Source organism: Bolinopsis microptera, chromosome 2 (assembly GCF_026151205.1).
Source record: "Bolinopsis microptera isolate Bmic1 chromosome 2, MBARI_Bmic_1.0, whole genome shotgun sequence".
Taxonomy (NCBI): Eukaryota; Metazoa; Ctenophora; class Tentaculata; order Lobata; family Bolinopsidae; genus Bolinopsis; species Bolinopsis microptera.
The window spans coordinates 5541670-5566185 of NC_087073.1; the positions used below are offsets into that span (position 1 = coordinate 5541670).

General features: G+C 36.8%; 5 protein-coding genes across 8 annotated transcripts in view; 1 reads left to right on the forward strand and 4 right to left on the reverse strand.

Annotated features, from left to right (window-relative positions):
- Window positions 1-24516, forward strand: part of LOC134826332 (dynein light chain Tctex-type protein 2B-like) — a 60222-nt gene that overhangs the window by 24955 nt on the left and 10751 nt on the right. The gene's annotated exons all lie outside the window — the stretch shown is intronic.
- Window positions 1777-4419, reverse strand: LOC134826357 (enoyl-CoA delta isomerase 2-like). Its single transcript, XM_063838702.1, has 6 exons — window positions 4183-4419; window positions 3744-4016; window positions 3402-3580; window positions 2737-2947; window positions 2393-2536; window positions 1777-2257 (listed from the first exon to the last, which is right to left on the reverse strand). The coding sequence occupies exons 1-6, from the start codon at window positions 4348-4350 to the stop codon at window positions 2108-2110; spliced, it is 1125 nt and encodes a 374-aa protein (XP_063694772.1). The 5' UTR covers window positions 4351-4419; the 3' UTR covers window positions 1777-2107.
- On the reverse strand, window positions 4589-6724 carry LOC134826358 (enoyl-CoA delta isomerase 2-like). The gene is given in 7 exon segments (XM_063838703.1): window positions 4589-4926; window positions 5066-5209; window positions 5355-5381; window positions 5383-5566; window positions 5725-5903; window positions 6121-6393; window positions 6549-6724. Coding segments are annotated over 7 exon segments (1125 nt in total). The 5' UTR covers window positions 6717-6724; the 3' UTR covers window positions 4589-4776.
- On the reverse strand, window positions 6896-10148 carry LOC134826359 (enoyl-CoA delta isomerase 2-like). The gene is made up of 7 exons (XM_063838704.1): window positions 10059-10148; window positions 8965-9933; window positions 8555-8827; window positions 8176-8354; window positions 7819-8029; window positions 7467-7610; window positions 6896-7336 (listed from the first exon to the last, which is right to left on the reverse strand). Exons 2-7 carry the CDS (start codon window positions 9130-9132, stop codon window positions 7187-7189), a joined length of 1125 nt encoding a protein of 374 aa, XP_063694774.1. The 5' UTR covers window positions 9133-9933; window positions 10059-10148; the 3' UTR covers window positions 6896-7186.
- Window positions 10222-19544, reverse strand: LOC134826356 (cytoplasmic dynein 2 light intermediate chain 1-like). 4 transcript variants are annotated; one of them, XM_063838698.1, is made up of 13 exons: window positions 19427-19530; window positions 19191-19282; window positions 19012-19044; window positions 18216-18318; window positions 17971-18103; window positions 17631-17788; window positions 17299-17500; window positions 17027-17106; window positions 16747-16845; window positions 16171-16230; window positions 11338-11389; window positions 10986-11072; window positions 10222-10805 (listed from the first exon to the last, which is right to left on the reverse strand). In XM_063838698.1, the coding sequence occupies exons 1-13, from the start codon at window positions 19504-19506 to the stop codon at window positions 10731-10733; spliced, it is 1254 nt and encodes a 417-aa protein (XP_063694768.1). In that variant the 5' UTR covers window positions 19507-19530; the 3' UTR covers window positions 10222-10730. The 4 variants fall into 4 exon arrangements, with proteins under 4 accessions (XP_063694768.1, XP_063694769.1, XP_063694770.1 ...); XM_063838699.1 differs by lacking the exon at window positions 19012-19044; XM_063838700.1 differs by lacking the exon at window positions 16171-16230.

The following is a 24516-nucleotide window of genomic DNA, read 5'->3' on the forward strand; positions in this document are numbered from 1 at the left end:
ACCATATACCGGATAATTCTTGTATTCCGTATCAATGTACTCACGAGGTAAAGGATCCCAACCTCTACTTGTCATGATATCAGAAAACTTAGTCACAAATTGGTTTGTGATTGTAACAAATGGATTGTTAGTGCGAGCATCATATTTATCATACAACCAGCAGGTAACAGCATCGTAGAAAATGTAGCTGTTTATTACAAGTGGAGATTCTTCTAAGAAGGTTGCAAGAGTGTCCTGATCGATAATATCTTGCAACTGTTGAAAATTGTGGAATAAGTAAGGAACAGACCCTGCCTTTTTACCCACTTCTTGATTTTCAAACGAAAGACTACAAAAGCGTGTTAAAAGGCCAAGAATCAACTTGAAATCCTCTTTTGATGGATTGTCGATACTCTTCAATTTTTCAATTAATTCCAGATACAAAGGCTTGTGAGCTGCTTGACGAGACATAAAAGTCAGTCTTTCCAGTATGTACCGAGTCTTGGGTTCAATAACACAATTGTTATTTTCTAGGTTATTTACTAGAACTTTTATCAGAATGTATTCCTCATTTCCTGTCATCTCGATTATCACATCAAGAGTTGTTGAAGGGCAAGATGTTATATCACTGAGATACTTTGTTACAAAATGTTCAGTGAACGTGGTCAGGGATGTAAACTTTGTGATAACTAATTCAACAAAGTTTCTCTTTTTTAGTGTAATGAACATGAACATTGCCTCTTCAAACACAAACAGTTGCTCAGTATAGTTGTTCACTTTTACAGTTTCTGTTAAAGATTTGAAGTATTTGTAGCATCTGTCAACAATCCAAGCAACATCAAAAACATGGCCCATTTTGTTCACCTCACGAAAATTAGACCTTGAGATCTTCTTTACGTCCCCAGAATATGAAGCCTCAAGAAAACATTGAACTGCATCTTTGGAGAAATCTTGTACTTCAATAGTGGATTGAAAAAGATTTGTAGTTAAATCCTCAATAACTGGGCTGTTGTAAGAGATTATCATAGAGTTGGCTAGAAGTTCTTCTCCACTTTCAAGAAGAAACTTGAGATTACTGTGTGATGGAGATCCTAGATATTGGACCCCAAAATCCATGGGTACCTGAACTTTTGGGATTATCAACGTCATCATAGCAAGCTACTGTGAGAAATATCTTGTTAGTCATTGATTAGGAATCGTTAGAATTATCTCAGTCATTGGCTTCAAAGTTATCTTACACTAGGAACTTAACGATAGACATTAAGAATCTTAAAGTTCCTAGTGCAATAATATCATAATTTAAGATATTTAAGTCTTTAAAATTATTATTGAAGCCCTGTGCTATTGAAGTACTACAAACATTTTTTCATTAGAGCTATTTTCAATCACTAACTTACAACAATTTATGGGCGATATACCAATACAGCAGAATCGTGCAGCTGAATAGTACAGCAGTATAGTGCAGCTGTCATCAATTATGTTTGTTATATTATTATAATTAAAATGTATGTATGAAGGTACCTCCTATCTAATTTTAGAGTGTAGAAAATTTTCAATTTTCAACTTATCGAAATTTTATTATCGACTGGTTTAACATATTACATGGGCTGATGCATCAGATCTGGTGTGCAGTAATGTGTAAACTAAATATGACAAGAAAAATGGCCAATGATATCATAAAGTGCATTAACCCTAAGGAGTCGAGACACGTGCATTCAAGAATTAATCTTCCGACTTTGGAGGGCAGTTTGGATATGGTTGTCAGGAATTTAGGGCCACCAATAAAACAGAAGTATCTCATTAATAAACATTTAAATTATTTCACAATATAATTTAGATCAAACCTTGTAATATCTTTATATCTGTGATCTTAGTCCTTATTATTAATTCATATTTACAAACCTAACTCAGACTCAAATTACATTGTAATATTATTAGCTGACACTGAATGATGAAGCAGCTAAAAGCTTTGAAAGTCCATCAATTAATGGATGAATGATATCAAAACTTACTAAAATCAAAAATTGGATCAAAAATTGTATAGAACTTGTAAATTATAACAAAAATCCGAGGTGTTCTGCCACAAAATTGCACATAAAAACATGAGAGCGTTTCTGAATATCGCGCCTTATTTCTTTCTGTTCATGAAGTTCATTATGGCAGTCATACACTCGTCTGACAGCCAGCGTTCCCTAAGCACTTCACATTCTCGAGCATTGACTTCCAAGAGTTTCTCGTTAAGCTCGTGACGAATAAGACCTTTACTTATTCTCATCGACTGCAAAAATATGTAATTGTTTCCTTTATATGAAGCTTGATAAAGTACATACATTTTGATTGTTTCGACAGAAACATTTAAAAATCAAGAAAGTTCTTGAAAACCAAAACATAAAAAGGTGAAAATAATAAATACCTGTGGAGGAAGGGATGCCATGTGTTTGACGACCTTGTCCACCTCGTCTCTAAACCTATCCTCAGAGAAGATCCTGGTCACCAAACCACCATCACATGCTTCCTGTGCTGTGATCTGTCTCTCCGTTAATAACATCTCGTTAGCCTGGTAATATTGGGACATATTAGAAATTAGGGAGATCAGCTGCTGTTCATGACACAGTTTAATGTTTTTGTTTGTTTCAAAGAACTGTTTAAGTTCTGAATTTTATATAGCGTAGTTATATTTCCAACAAATAATTACAACCGAGGTTTTCTTATCGTCACGATTTGTCACGATAACACTATTTCTAGTCTGAGACTCACCTTAGCAAAGCCGAATGTTCTAGGAAAGATAAAGCTGGAGCAGCCTTCAGGCGACTGTCCGAGACTGACGAAGGGAGTTTTAAAAGTAGCATTGTCAGTGCAATACACTAAATCACATAGTCCAAGTGTAGTGACTGGTATTCCAATGGCTGGTCCGTTTACTGCTGCTATCAGAGGCTTTGGGAACTTTATCATCGCATCACAGAAATGGCTGAAAGTTGAAGGGCTTATAAAATTGGTCATTTCATGTAGCCTCGTAAATTAAAATAATATGTAGAGTGTAGACTCGTGTTCACACATTCTTAATCATATTAAATCAGCAGATGCAATGTACAGACAGTGTGATACTATTCCATTGTTGTATTAAACTTTATTTCAAGAGTAAAAAGAGATTCGTGGTCATGAATCATATTCGACATAACATAGCCCCCACAATGTGATCGGTTATTTACCGCAGGCGTTTCCCTGAGGGCAAGTCCTGCTGCCAAGAAGCAAGGCCTACCTTTTCTCCTTCCGCTCCTCGGCTCCTGAGGTTTTCATGAGCCTTTTCTTTCCAATGAGCGGACTATGCTATGTCATATTGTAACTACATATTCATATAAATAGCAGTTATATAATTATAAGTATGAAAAAACTAAACTATAACCCTAATGGCTAAAACTTACTTCAAAACGTTCTTTCCGTTGAGCGCCATTTCCTGAGGACCTCCAGCGGGCATGTTTTTGGTGAAATTGCTGAGGTCATTTCCTGCACAGTACCACTTACCTGTGCCAGTAAGGACAGCAACTTTAACAGAAGGATCTTCAGCGTGTGCTATTAAAGAATCAGCAATACCAGTGTACATCTGAGTGCAGTTTCGTTAATATTTTACTAAAACTCATATTTATATCAATCCACCTGGGTACTGTTTCGTTTGACCATAATTTATCTCATGATACAAATTGTGTAAAGCACTTGATAAAGAATGCTCTAAAAATCCACCAGAATTTTGGTGATAGAATTGGTACCTCCCAAGTAAGAGCGTTGAACTTCTCGGGTCTGTTAAGTCTAATTGTCAAAACACCAGCCTCAGTGGTTACATCTAACCCTGCAACTGTGCCTGCTGGTGCTGCAGCTGGTGCTGGTTCCTCTGACCCAGCCAGCTCTGCTACAAATGCAATGTATTCTTCTTTAGCTTGATCCTGAGTCATATCTCCTAAACCTTTCCAGACGTCGTATTTTGCTTTCGCTACGAAGTTGAACCCTCCCGGCTTTGGAATGTTGCATGATCCTACGTTAGCCTGGAATTGGGAGTCTTATGAGATTTTAATAAAAAAAAAAGTGAAAATTCATAAGGATTTTTATCTATTTTTATTAAGTTTAAGATGAGGCTAGAAATGAGACCAGGACTTTTGTTGCAGTGCCCAGATTATAATGATAGAACTTGGTCACTGGTTTTAAATTTACCTGCTTGAAAAGACCGTATATTTTGAGTTTAGCAGCATTTCCCGGGTCTTCAGTAAGAGTGTTAAGTTTTACTTGAGCTGCTTCAAAACGAGAGCCTATGTCACTGAAACACCTGATACCTCCCAACCTAGCTGGAGTCACGAAACTTCTTGATAACAAACTCAACATCTTACTGCTATTATATTATTGTTGTTGGATGGTTCGTTTCTGTATAACTGTACATAAACTATTTAATACTAAACCTTGATGGTGAAAAGATTATAATTTGATTTCAAGCGATTCACCTTTGAAGTTCGCGATACATAATGTAATAATGTTAAGAACTACCGTAGATCCCAATTACCATTATTACAAATTCTTCGCTCAGTTATCTTAATTTGTATAAAAATCAACTAAATCAAAAATGACAGTATAGATCAACATTAAACATCACAATGTTATAAAAATGTAAATAAACTTTGTCATTACAAAAAAACCATCTGAATGGTATTTAACATAATAAAAATCAATTAATCATCCCAATATAAATCACAAAAATCTGAGGTATTTTGCCGCAACAACGTCACATAAAAAGAACTAATTCTGAATATCGCATTATTTCTTTCTATTGAGGAAGTTCATTATAGCAGTCATACACTCGTCTGACAGCCAGCGTTCCCTAAGCACCTCACATTCTCGAGCATTGACTTCCAAGAGTTTCTCGTTAAGCTCGTGACGAATAAGACCTTTACTTATTCTCATCGACTGCAAAAAGTTATTGGTAATGTTCTTCCTTGCGAGATAAGTTCCTTTTAAAAACTATACCTAGTACAGAAAATATTGAATTTTCAAAAAATAAAGAAAATAATTCCGAAAACCCCCTAGATATATACAAAATCGGTACCTGTGGAGGAAGGGATGCCATGTGTTTGACGACCTTGTCCACCTCGTCTCTAAACCTATCCTCAGAGAAGATCCTGGTCACCAAACCACCATCACATGCTTCCTGTGCTGTGATCTGTCTCTCCGTTAATAACATCTCGTTAGCCTGGTAATATTGGGAGATATTAGGGAGACGAGATGGGATAATGTTTTATAGTAATTGGTAGTCTACTGTGTTCTTGTGAACAGCAGACAAACGTTTTGTAAGTTTCAATCTTTCACGATAACACTATTTCTAGTCTGAGCCTCACCTTGGCAAAGCCGAAAGTTCTAGGGAAAGATAAAGCTGGAGCAGCCTTCAGGCGACTGTCCGAGACTGACGAAGGGAGTTTTAAAAGTAGCATTGTCAGTGCAATACACTAAATCACATAGTCCAAGTGTAGTGACTGGTATTCCAATTGCTGGTCCGTTTACTGCTGCTATCAGAGGCTTTGGGAACTTTATCATCGCATCACAGAAGTCACTGAAATGTACCATGATTTTGACAACAAAATAAGAATGTGAAAACAAACTTCGTATATTTCGATAATTTAAAACAACTTAATCAATCAATACGTTAATAAAATAATATGCTAAAATCCAAGTTTTTCATATTTTGAATTATTACGATTTCATTCTTACTTCAAAACTTTCTGCGCAGTCGAGGCCATCTCTTGGGGTCCTCCAGGAGGCATGTTTTTAGTAAAATTGCTGAGATCATTCCCAGAACTGTACCACTTTCCAGTACCAGTAAGAACAGCAACTTTAATGGAAGGGTCCTCAGCTACAGCGTTCAAAGCGTCTCCTATTGCTGTATACATCTGCAGGAACAAGCTTTCAGACGAATAACGTTAAGCATAAAAAGTAATTCATACAATGCAAAACTAGTAGAAGCTTTCAAATCTTGATATTATATGACACGATCAGACTTTTCAAGGCTTTTCAAGAGTTCAAAGCAACAGCTCCCTTGAAGAAGAAAATAAGCACGCTTGATATCTATGATTTTGGGACAGGATTCAGATCACAATTTTCACTTACCGGCCAAGTAAGGGCGTTGAATTTCTCTGGTCTGTTAAGTCTTATTGTCAAAACACCCTCCTCAGTGGTTACATCTAACCCTGCAACAGTGCCTGCTGGTGCTGCAGCTGGTGCTGGTTCCTCTGATCCGGCTAGCTCTGCTACAAATGCAATGTATTCTTCTTTAGCTTGATCCTGAGTCATATCACCTAAACCCTTCCAGACGTCGTACTTTGCTTTCGCTACGAAGTTGAACCCGCCCGGCTTTGGAATGTTGCATGATCCTACGTTAGCCTGGAATTGGGAGTCTTATGAGATTTTAATAAAGAACTGTGAAAATTCAGAGGGTTGCTCTCCATTTTTATCAAGTTTCAGATCATGCTAGAAATGGGGCCAGGATTTTTGTGAAAATGATAATGATAGAACTTGGTCACTGGTTTTAAATTTACCTGCTTGAAAAGACCGTAAATTTTGAGTTTCGCAGCATTTCCCGGGTCTTCAGTAAGAGTGTTAAGTTTTACTTGAGCTGCTTCAAAACGAGAGCCTATGTCACTGAAACATCTGATACTTCCAAATCTAGCTGGAGTCACGAAACTTCTTGACAACAAACTCAACATCTTACTGCTATTATATTATTATGTTGGATGGTTTTTACTGCATTACTTTATAAATTAATCAATATTAAATAATTGATGGTAAAAAGGAGCTATTTTGATTTCATTCGATTCATCTTGGAAGTTCATGTTACATCTTTGAAAGACGAGACTTCCACTTGCTACTATTAAAAGTTTCCAGACAAAAATCTTAATTGATATAAAATTGAACAAATCAAAAATGACAGAAAAATGTACAGCCCCATATTACAATAAAAATTAATATAAATCTTAAAACATAAAATCATGAAATCATTAACTGATAATTGCATTGAAGATTATAGCTGCGTCATATTCAATATTCATGCAGCCTGCATGATATATTATATAAACATAAATTCCCGGCCAATCATCCGAATGTAAAAAATCACAAAAATCTGAAGTATCTTGCTGTAAAGATGGCACATAAAAGAGAAACATTTCTAAATTTCGCTTTATTTGTTTCTGTTGAGGAATTTCATTATGGCCGTCATACATTCGTCTGACACCCAGCGTTCGCGAAGTATCTCGCATTCTCGAGCATTGACTTCCAAGAGTTTCTCGTTAAGCTCGTGACGAATTAGACCTTTACTTATTCTCATCGACTGCAAAATTAGTTGATCATTCCCTTTTTTGCTAGTGTAGAAAATGTTGAATATTTTCAATAGTACAATTAATACAAATACATTTCAAAAAATATACCCCAAAACATAAAAAGATGAAAATAATCGGTACCTGTGGAGGAAGGGATGCCATGTGTTTGACAACCTTGTCCACCTCGTCTCTAAATCTATCCTCAGAGAAGATCCTGGTCACCAAACCACCATCACATGCTTCCTGTGCTGTGATCTGTCTCTCCGTTAATAACATCTCGTTAGCCTGGTAATATTGGGAGATATTAGGGAACTCAGCAGTCAGCTGTTCATCATATTAGCAATTAGGGAGATCAGTCGATAATTATTGGAAGTCTCGAAGCACTGTTTCAGTATTGCAGATCTTAGTATCTCATATTGACGTAACTTTATTTCGAAACGATAACAAGCAAATTCTCCTTCTCTTGAAATATTATTTCTAGTCCGAGCCTCACCTTAGCAAAGCCGAGAATCCTGGGGAATGTAAAGCTGGAGCAACCTTCAGGCGACTGTCCGAGACTGACGAAGGGAGTTTTAAAAGTAGCATTGTCAGTGCAATACACTAAATCACATAGTCCAAGTGCGGTCACGGGTAATCCGAAGGCTGATCCATTCACTGCTGCTATCAGAGGTTTTGGGAACTTTATTATCGCATTACAGCAGTCTCTGAAATGCGACAAGATTTTAGAGAAGAACTACAATCTAAATAGACATTAGGAATGACAGAAAATGTTCTGATGTTTTGTGACCTGTGTATCGATATTCTATGCTAATTTATCAGAAATTCGGTACTATTAGGGATTAACTCTTACATCAAAATTTTCTGTGAAGTCGAGGCCATCTCCTGGGGTCCTCCAGGAGGCATATTCTTAGTAAAATTGCTGAGATCATTTCCAGAACTGTACCACTTTCCAGTACCAGTAAGAACAGCAACTTTAATGGAAGGGTCCTCAGCTACAGCGTTCAAAACGTCTCCTATTGCTGTATACATCTGCAGGAACAAGCTTTCTAAATGTCTTTAACAAGCAGAACCTGTCAGCTCTTGACAATATCACACTTTTCTCGTTTTCTAAAAGCATAGAGCAGCAACAGCTCAGGTAGCTCCACTAGAACAAGAAAACATGACACGTGATGTATGACACGTGATGTATCACATATGACACTAAGATTCATATCACAACTTTCACTTACCGGTCCGGTCAGAGCGTTGAGCTTATCGGGTCTATTGAGTCTTATTGTCAAAACACCCTCCTCAGTGGTTACATCTAACCCTGCAACAGTGCCTGCTGGTGCTGCAGCTGGTGCTGGTTCCTCTGACCCAGCCAGCTCTGCTACAAATGCTATGTATTCTTCTTTAGCTTGATCCTGAGTCATATCTCCTAAACCCTTCCAGACGTCGTACTTTGCTTTCGCTACGAAGTTGAACCCTCCCGGCTTTGGAATGTTGCATGGTCCTACGTTAGCCTGGAATTTGGTATACTAAAAATTAAGTTAAAAATTATGGTAAAATGTTAGAAAGTAGAAAGTTTTTGTTTTCACGAAGTCCATTATAGGAGGAATGATCATACTATCATAGGATTTGGTTATTAGTTTAAATTTACCTGTTTAAAAAGCCCGTATATTTTGAGTTTAGCAGAATTTCCCGGGTCTTCAGTAAGAGTGTTAAGTTTTACTTGAGCTGCTTCAAAACGAGAGCCTATGTCACTGAAACATCTGATACCTCTCAACCTAGCTGGATTCACGAAACTACGTGACAATGACAATAACATTTTACTGCTATTAGATGCGAATATTGGATGAAATTTGTACTGTGATACTAACACCAAATGGTGAACATTTAAATCAATCCCATCTCATTCGATTCAATCGCTTTCTTAGTTCATAAATCAAGATACTTCAGTCTTCAGATGAGTTGCGAAACAAGTTTCCACGTTCAAAGTACTGCTATTAAAACAACTTATTTATAAATTTTTTAAAATCAAATAAATCAAAATGACAGAACATAGATTAAATTACAATTAAAAAATCAAAAATCAAAACCTTTTTAGGAAACCAAATCTCATCTGAAATTATAACACAAATATTCGCATAATATAGCATATAAAATAAATTCTCTGTCTCGATTAATCAATAAATATCTTGACTGCCTAAAAAGGGTACAAATTATCCTAATATTAGAACGTATTAAAACAATTCACCGTATCAAACATATACCAATATAAACCATAATACCAATTCTCATGTAATCAAGTATAAGTAGGCTACAGGATATGTATTTTAGTTTATCAAATTGATTGAACTGAATAATATAAGGTTCATCTGGATGTAGCATTAAGTAACCACTAACCGTCCCACAGCTACAGTATATAATCAAATTTGTTAATCGTTTTTATAATATTTTAAGATCATTTTTCTCCTTCCGCTCCCGCCAGCTCTGCTACAAATGCAATGTATTCTTCTTTAGCTTGATCCTGAGTCATATCTCCTAAACCCTTCCAGACGTCGTACTTTGCTTTCGCTACGAAGTTGAACCCGCCCGGCTTTGGAATGTTGCATGGTCCTACGTTAGCCTGGAATTTGAAATTTGTTTCAAATTGGATTGATTATTGCGGTCACTTAAGCGTGAAAAAATAGCCATTACCATTTTCTCAACAGATTATTATAAAGATTTTTTATAAATAGATGTAAAGTTTACCTGTTTAAAAAGCCCGTATATTTTGAGTTTAGCAGAATTTCCCGGGTCTTCAGTAAAAGTGTTAAGTTTTACTTGAGCTGCTTCAAAACGAGAGCCTATGTCACTGAAACACCTGATACCTCCCAACCTAGCTGGAGTCACGAAACTACGTGACAACAAACTCAACATCCTGAATTTATCTGATTGAAATTAATGATATCGGATAATCTAGAAATCAAAGTCAGCTAGTCTAGCGCAATTTACACATTAAGGACTTGAAGCGCCAATCCATAAGTTTTTAAGACAATGCAATTATCCACAAAGGGTATATTTATAAAACACATTATATAATGTGTTAAAAATTTAAAACTTTGAAATCATCGGGAACAGAATAAAAACACAGGTATTTTTAACAAAGCAAAAGCCTTGGCAGTAAAACAAATAACTTACTGTGTGATAATATTTACATTGAATTTAAAAAGGTATCTGACACAATATAATATATAAATACTTTAATACATATTTTTACACATAAATACTATAACAATTGGCAAGTATGTGCTATCCAGTAGCTTATGATTTAACTGTACAAACTTTAACGAGCTTAAATAATCTGAGTTCACCGAAAATAACGATTTAGACAATCATAGGTCTCTTTCTCTTTCTCTTTCTCTTTCTCTCTTATGGAGGTCGCTACATAACTCTGCCTTCTCTCCTGGCCTCCTCTCTCATCTTTCTTTCCTGTAACTTCTTAAATCTCTCCAGCTCCTACAGAGGATTATGTTAGCAAACTCCATCTTTAACATGAATTAGGTAAAAATGTAGACACCAAATTAAAATTCGGACACTAAAGATTGTACAATTATGAAAGGAGCATGGGCAACAAGATAGAGTTCTAAACTTGAGTTCTGAATGAACCTATCAGCTGGACAGACACAGTGTACTTACCTCATCTTTCTGAGATCTGACTGAGTCAATAATACTCTCGTTATACTTCGTATCTTTGGTAGGGTCATCTGGGAGCACTGCTTCCGCCTGGACAAAAGAGGACAGTTTAAAACACAGGTATAAGGAGACACAGGATCTAAGGAGACATTTGTTTGCGATATTGTAACATTTTGTCGGTGACAAATCTTTCAAGATTACAAATACAATGCAAGATAATAAAGTTTGAAATAAAAACAGATTGAACGCCCACCAGTCACCGACAGAACGAATATAATAAATATAAAATATCACATCTGCATCATTTGGAATAATGTTAGCAAGAATGACGTTGAAACTTGAACTCCGAACTGACCTCTTGAGGAAAAGTAGATAAGAACAGCTGCTTCCATTGCTCCAGCGGTGACCTGGAATGTAAACCCAATTCAGATCTTAGTGTCTACCTAAAATTCGTGTGACGTCACCAAACCGATACAGCATTACCAAATTTTAAAATATTTTCAGGTGGGGGGGGGAACGTTTGACAACGTGATAACTGATTTAAAGTTGTGACGACATCCTGTCCTATGTGCATGATGCATGTTATAACGTCATCACAATTACGATCATGTGACCACAGTTATTCTAACACCATAAATAGCCGCACACGACACATAGCTGCGTCACATCATAGCATCATCATGTATTTAACAAAATTCGGAATAGTTTTACATTTAATGTAAAACTATTCCGAAGAGGTGGCTGGGCTGTGGGCCAATTTAATTTTGTATTATTTTTTACAGTATTTCTCTTCTACTAATTAATATAAAATTAAGGAGAAGTACCTCCGAATATAGGGTAGTACATGTAACAAACTGGCACTTAAAATCATTTCACGTTTGACGACATGTTATTTGACCTTAAAACCGGCCATGCGCCTATTACAAAGGTACTCATTGTTAAGATTTACGTCCACAAATACCAAAGCTGCTAGGGATGTAAATCACTCCCTCACTTTTTACTTTGGTGCTGGGCTTTTGAACGACAAACTTGATCAGTAATTATTTTTGGTGCGTGCAAATGTTTTCCCTCTTTAAAATCGTTGTGCTTGTTGTGATAGTGCATCATGGAGGTGAGTGATCTAGGAACAGTCTAGAGTTTTATTTAAATCTGAAATTATAATGAAGTACTTCTGTTCGATTTGGTGCTCATTCTTGCTAAACTGACAAGTACAATAATAATTTGAATTAATAATTTATTAAAGGGATTAGAGGATAAAGAAATAAGTAGTTCATATTCCCTCAGATTGCTGTTTCCAGCTGAAAGATAAGAAAGGTGACGTAATAACAGACGATAATGAGGATGGAAAGTTGATTTACAAAAAAAAACCAGTTTGCAACGACCAATTTAGTAATATCTCAGCAAACGCAGTCTGCAAAGAGATGGGATATGAAGGAGGAACTGCCACAGAAAGGCAAATAGATTGGTCAGTATCCAAGGAAAATCCATGGAAAATAATCTGCACTGAACCAAGATGGTCATCTTGCAGGTACGAGGAAATAACACACACAGAATGTGGTGAAAAATGGTATGTCATTTTGAAATGCTCAGGTCGACTTCCATCGTGCCCTGCGGAGGGATGCTCAGGACGACCTGCTGGTGTCCCTAAGATATCCACCAGTCAAGCCTTTCTGGTATGCTTAACAGCAGTCCTGATTGTGGCTTGTAGCATTCTCACTTTCCTTCTAATCAAGGAACGAAAGAAGAAGACCTCACACGATATGCCTATTGAAAGTGCCAGTCTGCCAGGAGACACTTGGAGGCTTGAAAGAATCAACCAGGGTAGTATGATACAAAGTAACTATGAAGACATAGTCATTAATAATTCACCAGAAAGCACACGGACCTGCCCAAACATAGAAGAAGTAGATGATGTGTTCATCTCTCATATCTACAGCACACTCAACAAAGAATGAGAAACTATCTGCAGCACGTTCAACAATAAATGATAAACTTTTTCAGTGTGCCAAAGTCTTTCCCGTTTTATACAGATTTCACAGTAGGACTGGGTTGCAGCAATGCTATATATTTGCATAAACTCGTAAATTGTATTTTTTAGAGTTGGGTCGTAAATAAAAAGTATAAAGAAGGGTATTTTTGGACAAAAAATAGCAAGTAATTATGTTTATTTATAATTTGTTGTTAATGCTAATATAAAAAACTGACGACTAGTACAGACATATCCGTCCAATCTGATAAAATGGATTTACCGACACGACAAGCTTTAAATAATACCTTACTAGTTCCCAAAGATTTGACCAACATTTTTGCATTAACATTTTTCACTTTTTTATTTGTAGTTAATTCTTAATATGTTCAATTCTATTTGATTTAATTTGTTTCGAATGTTTGGTCATAATAAGTTGGTCATTCACTGTCAGTTGCTTGACTTCCTTTGACACTAGATATCTAAATTATATAATAAGCTACTAAATTTGTCTAATGTTTATTTCTTTGTTTTCAGAATGATACTTGATTTTGATTTTGATAATCCAAGACTGATAAAATATTATTAATTAGAGAGCAAAATTATCTCGTCTCTAAAAAAATGAACACCCAAATTTTTCTGAATTTCCTGCCCAAAATGTTGGTGCTCAAATTTATCAAGCCTCAAAGCCTCAAGTCTTGGCACACAAATTCTTGGGAACAAAGGAAGTTGAATAAGATTATTAATAATTGTACATTTTATATGATCTATAAAAGCCGGCAATAACTCATAAATTACTCCAATTCTTCAGAAAGTCGTTGGTAGCAAACACCTTGAACCGCATTAATGTCATGGACACCACTTTTCTTCAAAACTGCCACCTTAAAATTAAATCTCAGTTTTTGAACCAGAGATGAGTGCTGTGGCAACGTTGTTGGTAACTGAATGTTCATGTCCACAATTCCCTCTTCGACCATTTCTTTACTGACACCAAAGTTTTCGTCTCCAGCAATCACCTCCCGGATAATATCTTTTGCTGTTCTTGAGCAGGTAACGTTGCTTAGATCAGGGACTTTGCCCGACCTCAGTAACAGGTCTAAAATCTTTTCGTCTGCCAAGGTTTTGGAATGCTGTGGATCAGCCCAGAACACCCATATTGTGAGTGTGATCAGGTGAAGACAATCAATTCCTAGGCCGATAAAAGGAAGAATTAAGGGATTGAATCCTACGTCAATGTTGACAAAATCCTCAGTTTTTCGTGAGTAGAATATCGCTGCAAAAATGAGGGTTCCTATCGAATGCAGAACTGATGGACCAATTTTAACGATAGCGGTCGTCATTTTAACATTTTGCAGATGGTTAATGAAGATTCGTGAGCTCATGAAATTTCGCTGAGAGGAGACGAGATGAAACGGGAAGAGGCACACATTAAGACTCTCACTGAGCCGTCTTCTCAAACCCACAGAACCTCTCCACAATTGAAACACATCTTTACGTACTAAGTAGAAACACCCGGGTAGAGCAATGACACTGACCACACCGTAGTAAGATACCTTGCAGAGGAAGATCAGACATCCCACCCTAACCACAAACCCACACCCAGTTCCACCATTTCTCATAGCAGTGATCACAGAACAGGACTCTGGTGATGTTTCAGCCACAAAGTCATGGTCCACAATAATCATTAGGTATATCAGAGTTAGAAACTTGCTGGCGATCAGAGAAGAGTGGACTAAGAGGAGTATCAAATACTGGGGATGTAAAGACATCCAACCTTTCCCGATTATGTAGAAACTGAATAACCTAGGGTTCAGGTGATGGCGATTAAACTCGTAACTAGAACACGTTCTTGTCAGTGAGGCAACAGTGATGATTAGTGACCCCAATTTTATATAATGCCACAATGTCCAATTATTGATTTGTATTGTAGTTGAGATGAAAACTTGGGCGATATGTATTAACTGCAGAAACATTTGGGTTTGGTTTTCAGACATTTTCTCGAAGAATATAGCGTCATTTAGACTTGATCTTCTTGATGTTAAACTGACCGTTTTACCAGCAGTCCCTCCTTGCCGACGAGAGTATACTTTCCTTTTCGGATGACTTAACATCTCAGTGAAGGCAAAATATTGTGTTGAAGCAAAACCAAAGGCTGCAAGAATCCGCCCTTTCGTCCAAGCTTTGTTAGCGCCAAGAAAAAGAGGAACCATAACACCAACGTATAGGAGCGAGACCAGTGACAGGACCCCTAGAATATAACTGCGGCTTCTAAACATGTCCACAGTAACGAGTATGTCAGTAACCGTATCAGCATAGTTGAAAATAGACAGTAATATCAGGGACAGCTTGGAGGACGGAGGCATCATCTCACATTTGTGGGAGGATTCTTCTTTTACTAGAGGCTTTGTTCCTTTTACATTTTCCCTTTCCCAGTATGTAGGGCGGTTGTTTGGTTGCTCAGTTTCACCATCAGTATTCATGTTAGCGTTGGAACTGCGTGATAACTCATAATCATAAGGTCGAAATATAAAACAACTAAACAATTTATGCAGGAGTATTTTAATTTGAAAGACTTAAATATTTAATTAATGAATTAACGAATAGTGAATTTTTGCTGGTTTGGAGTACAGTAAATAGTTGAAACCCGATTTAAAGAATAAACAGACGACGAAAAATATCACAAGACAACGAAAAATATCACAAGATTAAACATTATACAGACAACAGAAGTAGAGAGCAAGAGATACAAAGATATTATGTTAATTCGCTTCCTACATTTCCAGTGTAAATCCGAGAGAGAGAGAGAGAGAGAGTTACAATATAAACTAGATATAATACACATATTATTTACGACGAGGACGGATACGGTGAAGTATGTACAGTTATTCTGGCAGAATGACAAGGATGTGAAGACTATTGTAAAATTAAGGTATTTGAATTATGATATTAAGGAATGTACTAGTCTGGGCAGTACACCAACCCGGACCACACATCTAGCAAGTGGTTAGTGGATAACACAGGTGCGAAGCGGGTATACCCACTACCCATTATTCTCTCTTGAAATTTGCGGAGGTTGGGTATCACATTGTAATTATTAAAATAATGTAATAAATATTTCATGATACTGATATGTTTTCATGCAACAGATATACCTATATCGTCTCGCTTTATATTATATTATAGTAAGATTTAATAGTGCATAAAATTAAAAATGACAATTACCAATGGAGTGAGTCCTGTGAGTATGAATCATTTATGTTGTAATTGTCGAGTGTGGTTGACCTGACAATGAGATTAGAGTGAGTCAGTGAGCACAATAGAAACTAAAATATATTAACTACGATAATTTCTATAAGAGCTTGCAAGATTCCTAGAAGTACGAACCATCCTTTAATCATATTGTGACCGGTAGTTTCTCCGAACAAGCCCAGTAAAAGTGTTAAAATGTCTTTATATCTAATCTGATAGCCCTTAACACAGATATGAATGACAATACTACCCAAGATGGTACTTCGTAATTACCTATCAAAGTTTAATGCCCAAACTTAGGTTTCAATCAAATAGGAGAGGAAGTATTTATAGCGTTCCCGTTATACCTTATATTATGTTGCAACCAATGTTAAAGATGTTGTCAAAAGGGACAAATATATCCCCACAACAAAATAAGAACGTGTGAAACACAACATCTCAAGCTAAAATTGGCGGACGGTGCATAAGCGCACAATGCCAACAACAATAACTGAAATCAGCATATTTTGATCATTGACTATTGACTACTGCAATTGACTAATAACTTACCTAGATCCGACAATGGCAGGAGGAGCGCCAATCTGACTAAGAGCATCCATACCAGCCAAAACGTAGATTGGTTTGCTGTGATCTGTTAGTATTGTCTTGCTGAAAGAATCAGTGATACCATCAGAATTCGATTAACATTCTAATTTTTGAACCTTGGTTATAATTCATGTTAACAACGGGTGGAGTGACTTTAAATATTATCCAGGTTTATATTCTAGATCAATAGTCTAAATAATAAGGCCAAACAGACAAATTTAGAGGAATATTGAGATTTAGAAACCTGAGTTGAGTTTTGAAGACTAGATGCCCAAGTAAACCTCGTGTCTTCATAACCAGAGCCTCCATTTTAGAACTAAAATACTGAAATTATGTGCCAGTAAGTACTAATTTTCAGGAGAATAACAGCTGGCAATAACTTACATAACATTGTGATCAACACTATTCAGAAATAATAAATAAAATGAAGAATATAAATTACAAAGTGAGCAATTGTTTTACATTTTAAAGTTACAAAGCCTATATTTCTAGAAAGATCTTTATCAAAGAACTAACACAGAGATGAGCTCCGTGATGGTGGGCAACATATCTCAAAGTTTTTGAAATAATCTTTTTCTTCTCGGGGTCAAAATTCTGGAACTCGTCATACTTGGTACCAATGATGGTGATTGGTATGGGGATAATATCTAGGTTATCTTTATCGGGGTGGTCGGATCCGTATCTTGCCAGACACTCTGCTACTATCTGGTTAGCATCACTGAAATTTGTTCATTAGAAAGGGTAGCTCATTGAATAGGTAAAAAGCCGAATGTTACGTAACAGCCATGATTCTCTACATATCTCGTTCCATATTATTAATCGTAATAGAGATGGTAAACTTATCCCACCTTGGACAATCACGTTTGAGCTCAGCGATCACTTTCTTTGCTCTCAGTTTAATAGTGTTTAGCAAGCTTTCCAAAGTAGTCCAAATCGTCTCTGGTTTGCTGAGATCCACACAAATAACTACACTAAGGTTCTTTACACATTGCTTCGTAATAGGAACCTGAGGAGGGTATAGAATATATAAATATTTCTCAAAATTTAGTTGATGGAGTTTATGGCTTAGAAAATTTCGGAGGTCGCAACATAAGCTTGATTCATCTTACATCAAGAGTTTAAATAATTTTGTGGTCAATTTCAATTGTAATGAATAGCGAAATTTTATATGAATGAACCCGGAATTACCTCAATGAGATTTGACAGTGCAATACCTCCCCCAAGTTCCCACACATGAGCTACATCCTTCAGCATGTTGTTGTTCTTAGATCGTCTCCCAAACGTGTACTCCAGAGCAGTCGTAGGCTTGGGCTGTTCATCTCTGTCAATTTAAAGATCATTTCAGATATTAAAAAACAGCCATCCTTAAATAGACCACTGCCCTGATTCTTAGATTGCATAAAAGTCAAGACAACAAGAAGTAAAAGTGCTACCTGTCTAAGAATCGGAGGATGATGCTTGTTTTAGCAGCTGATTTCGCGCCCACAACAAACATGGTACTTTCAACACTCTTGTTGGAGTTCTCTTGCAGGACACCTGTGCAGTAGCTAGGTACAGTTAAACCACGATTTACTGTAAAGTTTAGGGTGAAGGAAATGTGTACAGTTAATCGGGTGTACGATTAATCAGGGTTTTCTCGTTATAGTCCCAGACAGATCACATGATTTCTTTCTGCACAGTACTGGTTCTCAATAATAGGGGTTGTTGCACTCGATTTCACAGGAGTAAGGGTATATTGGTGATGTAACAGGCTTAAAAGCTTGTTTGACATCAGGGACCCATTTATAAGCCACATGTCAAATCATCAAGTAATTTATTTAAATAAAAATATGAGATAGTAGGTAAATTGGGGTTTTACTGTATACTTGGTTTACAAGCAAATATAATGATTTGTCTATTTATGATTATATACAGATAAGTTTCAGGTTATGATTGATTTTTATAGTTAATAGAATTAATACAATAAAATTAGAATCAAACAGTTACATCTTCACTTGGAAAGAGATGAGTAGAATGGAAATGGAAATTGAGATAATCCACAGAAATTTACAGTTGAAACTACATGACATGGGCAGTAGATACTAGATACTGCATAACAAAACGTACACAGATAATTTCTTGGGCACCATTTGACATTAATATAAAACTGACGACATCAATCTCAAAGTTCATGCCAGTACAACAGATGGAAAGAGTACACTATCACAGATTAGACAAACGTGAAAATACCTGGAAACATTAGACATGCTTTTAGAAATGGACCTGATGTATTTAGCAGTATAATTGCCAGAAAACAGAATATATCATCATGACAAAATGAATTAAAGGTTTAGTTGATATCAATATGTTTGAGCTCCAAATTCTATACTGATTAATATAAAAACAGGCAACTTAATGACGTAACATACCTTTTGTGTCAACCTCTCTGGTAGTGTTTAGTTCTGCTCTTTCTGTAGCTTGAATACATAAATCCCAGATACATTTTGTTTGTGGAATACTCCTGTAACATTTTAATGAAACTGAAAATAACCTTTTTCAAAGTAAAGATTTGGAAATTATGGGGAAAAGATTATCCACTTGACTAAAAATAAGTAGTCATAATGATGTGATTACATTTTTTTAAAAACTAAGTTAAATGACTTACTTTATAGGAGTCCCTTTGCCGTCTTCATCATCAAAACTCATATCAGGAGGCTGGATTTGATCATACACTCTTTTTGACATTTTAATATTCTGTAATCCTATAATTAGTTGGTCAGTTAGTGTTGGGGCTCCCACCCCATATTCTCAAAGAATAGATCAGATATCAGTAATGAAGCCATGTAGAGGAGGGATGTATTTAAAAAGCAAAGCCTGTTGAGCACTTCGAAGACTGGATACCACAATATACAACAATTTCAAATTCTTAGATGGCCAACAAAGACTCCTTCAAACTTGTAAATATGAGTTTGGGCTGAATTAAATTAGGTTTGCGTGTAGAACTTCAAGGCCAGACCCTTATTTTTACTTTCCCAAAAATCAGTTATGTCTATAACAAACTTGCAATCATGATTTGAAGCTCTTGCCAATCAGAACTGCAAGTTTTGGCACAACTGAAAAGATATTTTAAAATGGAATTCTTGGATGAATGTACACATAGTGACTTTCAACCGTTTTGGGACCAATGTGTCTTCAGAACCATTAGTTCAGAAAAGCCAAAGAGACCAGGAGTTGCCAGAAATAAGGTCCAGTTCAGCTAGTTGGACCTGGACCAGACTATTACAAAATCATAAATCGATATGTTCAGCAGCTTATTTTATCAGTAAGAGTAGTGGGAAGCGCATCCTGGAGGGTACGACCCCAAATAAGCATAGAAGGAGGGCTACAGACTATAAGTGTCTCGATCTGCACAATCCCCATGGTTGGCCATGAGAACTGTAGAAACAGAATGTAGATAAGTAGAGGCGTGGTACTAACCACAAGCAATGCCACCGGCAAACGAAAGCTTCACTGCCTCGAAAGACCTACTGAAGCAGCAGGCTGTTACACATCAGGCAATGTTATCTGGAATAGAGGGACCTGTTTATATATATGGGTCCTGCTGAGTTATTACAGCAGTAATTGATATTAGTGCTTTAGCTTTGTTACCCGGAGGAGACTATTTGTTACCCAGGGGACCATTTGTAGCTGAAGCAGTCGTTTTATTTCAAGACTGGCAAACTGAATTAGGGGTCATTAGGAAAAGAATACAGAGCTTTAAATAACACTTAGAACTGAGGTTTTATTAAGTTTTATTTAAAAATGTGAAGGCCTATCTTGCCTCAGAAGTGGGCCCTGTCCATAAGAACTTCTAGGAATGCCTTTCAGTACAAATTAAAAACGATCATAATAATGTTGCTGTCAAATTGGGAGTGTTAAGGCTCCCTTGACCATTTAAACGTGTGTCATTGCCCACTTGATATGAAGGAGAAAAGTAATGAAACTTAAATTAGTACCAATTTCAGATTTATAGCAAGCTAGGTAAAAGCTCATCAGGAATGGATTTTTACCCTATGTCATGGAGTGATTTGGAATCAGCACACAAAATTACATTAATTTAGCTTTTTGCCATGCTTACAGGACAAGTTAAATAAACGTATATACAAGTACACGGTCGGATGTCAAATAAGTTTAAATCTAATCGCGTTCGCCACCACGGCACACGGTAGAAAAAGTATTATTTGATGCGCGGCTTGACCCAGCGGTGCATTGCATTGTGCAGATCTTACTACAAAATTACGCAATTTTGCACAAATTGAATTTAAAAAATATAGTAATAAACATAATAAAGTAAACTCAAGTAAATTATTTTTACATTGACATTCCGGTTGTAGCACGATGCACTACTGGGCCGCGCCGCGCATCAAATAATTCTTCTCCATTCTTGCAACCACAGATCGGCGAAATGCGAAGGGTTGACATCGTGAATCAAACATTCCGGTAAATAACAAAAATTTGCTTTAGTCAGAGCCCTCGCAATTGCAGTAGCGCCCACCCGCGTAAAAAACGCGTCACGTACAAGAGCTCATGAATACTCATGGTTAGGTAAAATACAATTTTCGGTATCACTTCAGTTGATACACCGTTGTATTTCATGCCCTGCGGTTTCTTAGCGTTCGCGACTATACCCATTTGTGATTCCACTGTGTGGACGTAGGTATGACAAATCATATATCTTCGTAAAGTACATCCTCTGACTAGGAAATCACAAGTTTAATCAGTTCTGGAGACTGTTCCTGGACAGAGTTATGACGGTTTAAAACTTCCGCGCCGCGCAATAGTTCCAAAATGGCTAAAAATATACATCGTCGGAGAATAACTTTGCGTAGGGAATGCGCGAGCACGACAATATGATAGTTAACATTGATTTTCGGCCGCCGGCACCATAGCATAGTTGGCCAAGAGGGCGCCTGACCGTGCTAGCTGAGGGTTCGAATCCCGGTCTGACCTTTAATTTAGTTTGAACTGAAACAAGTTGTTTACTATTTTCATCAAAAAGCTTCCCTAGTGTTAGGTTAATATTGATTAGTTAATCATATTACAAGTTGTACTATAGGATGAAATGCATAATTAGAAATGGGAAAGCAGCTATACGCAAAGCGTCGTTATGCTACAATATTATAGTAATAACATTGTTTGTCTCAGATTATTTTTAATAATAATACAAGAAGCGACCAGCATCGCATCTTCATCGATTAGTTCGGAGTCGTCGCTGTATTCAGCTATAACATTGATTTTTAATTGATGCTATAGCAGATATGAGCAGCTTTAATCAGTCTGATTTGGTAGGTTTTGGGCTGGGCACAGTTTGTTAAAGGACCAGTTAACTGAAAAATTTGTAGTGTCCAATTTGGCTAAGATTTAAATCAGCTGTGACAAACTGGTAAAGAATCGTATCGCCGAAAGAACCAACTCTCTAGCGTACGTGTAACGCGTGTTATTGCAATAATAAGCTCTGGCCTCGTGACGTCATATAGTCCCTCAGTGCGCGCTTGCATATAGCGTAATACATTGCAAATGTTTATCATCGTCAATAAATCACGTGTCACTCACTCAAATTTTAGAATAATGACTATTACCCTAGTTCTCCAAAATCCTTATAGTTTTGGCTATCATCCTAACTAAAGGAATAGCTGATTGGATGTAAAGTGCTCACGTCATGATTTTAAACAGTGATATAGGTTCTTGAACAGTGGCGGGTGAATGTACGGTTAGACAGTTTCTGCTATTACAACTTATGTCATATGTGATAATTTTGGATTGTTTTCATTGCTTAATTACACAAGCAGGGAGACTGTACCGATTATTTTTCCCCAGTCCATGAAACTCTAACGAATTTAGAAAGGATCCAGATAAGTAGGAGTTGGTTCAATTCCGAGAGCAATTATATTTATAGCATAGCGAAATTTCTAACTTTAATCCGTAAGTGTCAGCCAGTACAGGAGACAAGAAGTCTGGCTACTTTACGGCCGTTCCTCTGGGACCATTAGTAGAAGTAGCTTCTATCAGAACAGTGCCGTGGGAACAGAATTCCCGCAAAAATACCCGGTCTACCAAATAGTAAAACTGATTGGAGTGTACGGTGTGAGGTGTGTTTTGAATTAGACTTCCGGCTTACCTAGTTGTTATCCTAATTGCATTATCATCGGTACATAACATAAATAAACTACTGGTAAGTTTAAATACCAAGTGCAAACGTGTTCAGTCAATCGAGCCACTGAACAGCTATAGAATTTCCAAGACCCTATTATTCTCTGGCCATATATATTACGGCACGATCGATTGTTAGATGGCTAAACGACCAACGTTAATCTATACAATTCTAAAACTATGAGCTAGCACTTTAATCTAAAAATACACTTTTTATATTACTCCTGATTTTTACATTTCACGTAAAACATTGTCGCCAGAGGTTGATCATGGACACTAACAGCTTAATTTGAGATAAATGACTTATGAGTTTCTCTAAAGTTAACTCTAAAGTTGTGTAGTCCAGTCATTTATGGACATTTATGGAAATGAACCTGCAAATGTTCTAATACTCACGAAACTTTGCACAGACCTTCCCGAAGTTATGAATAAACGATTTTCGTTTGGAGACATATTTTTGACCGTGGAGAAAACCCAGGAGGGCCACGCCCATATTGACCCAATAACGTAACCGACCCCATGCTTCTGAAGGTCGTAGACTTCAAAATAGGCTTGAACGAAGCCGCATATGCATGTTTATATAGGAGTTATTGAGCAACACATGGCCTAAAATCCTTACTTTTCGATAAATTCGCCAAAAACCATTTTGGGCGTGGTGCTAAGCCCATTTTCGATAGGATCGTGATAGAGTCTTTAGACAGGGTGCAAAAGAACCGCAATTAGCATATTAATATATGACTTACGAACAAACATATGCCTTAAAGTGCTTACTTTTTCAGTTATTGGCGAAAAACTGATTTTCGGTTCCAGAAATCATGCAAAACTATGGGTGTCTGGTAAATTGGGCTATGAAGGCCCTAGAGGTTTTTGAATGTGTGCAAATTGTGCAGAATGGCAATGTTTATATACAACTTATGAAGCAACATGTACCCTAAATTACTTACTTTTCGAGTTATTCGGGGGAAAAGATTGTATTATGTCCATTTTTTACCTGTAAAATACAGTCTCACGAGCTACTCTGCGCGCAAGAGGGACTTTATGACGTCATCGCCAAAATAATACAAACGCTAATTACACGCGTTAGAGAGCAGTTAGAGATTTAGGAATTTCGACTCGTTGCTTAGTTTGCTATTTGTCACAATCTGTCAAAACATGAGGATAACTTTTTTTTCAGTTAACTGGTCCTTTAAGGATTCTGTTTCTATCTGTTGTAAAACTTGATGGTCTGCTGTGAAAAAAACATTTTGAAGGCAGAAAGCTCTGGATTGGTCTTTTAAATGCCTTTCTAAACGACAATCCCTCCTTAGCAGTTACTTATATTAAAACTTTTTGTTCGGACTATTGACATGTAGTGTCTGGAGAAGGAGGGCAACAAAGGAGCACTTCTCAGTTGTACAGTGGGCATTTCTAGACGCTGCTATCCATTACCTTCGACATCTGAAACAGATTTTAATATAAGCAACTAATTAATAATACGGGTGAGACTTAAGTTTCAGTAAAATTAAATCTGACACTTGTGTGCAGTAGCGAGAGAAAATCCAGTGCATCTCAAACTGCTAAACTTGG

Coding starts and splice junctions, on each gene's coding strand:
- LOC134826359 (XM_063838704.1), bottom strand. CDS start 9,132: ATGTTATTGTCATTGTCACGTAGTTTCGTGAATCCAGCTAGGTTGAGA. Junction 8,828..8,964: donor TATACGGGCTTTTTAAACAG/GTAAATTTAAAC, acceptor ACCAAATTCCAG/GCTAACGTAGGACCATGCAA. Junction 8,355..8,554: donor TCAACGCTCTGACCGGACCG/GTAAGTGAAAGT, acceptor TTGTTCCTGCAG/ATGTATACAGCAATAGGAGA.
- LOC134826356 (XM_063838698.1), bottom strand. CDS start 19,506: ATGTCAAAAAGAGTGTATGATCAAATCCAGCCTCCTGATATGAGTTTT. Junction 17,501..17,630: donor CTCAAACGTGATTGTCCAAG/GTGGGATAAGTT, acceptor AACAAATTTCAG/TGATGCTAACCAGATAGTAG. Junction 10,806..10,985: donor TCAGATCTCAGAAAGATGAG/GTAAGTACACTG, acceptor AATCCTCTGTAG/GAGCTGGAGAGATTTAAGAA.
- LOC134826357 (XM_063838702.1), bottom strand. CDS start 4,350: ATGTTGAGTTTGTTATCAAGAAGTTTCGTGACTCCAGCTAGGTTGGGA. Junction 3,581..3,743: donor TCAACGCTCTTACTTGGGAG/GTACCAATTCTA, acceptor AACTGCACTCAG/ATGTACACTGGTATTGCTGA. Junction 2,948..3,401: donor AACGGAAAGAACGTTTTGAA/GTAAGTTTTAGC, acceptor TTCAACTTTCAG/CCATTTCTGTGATGCGATGA.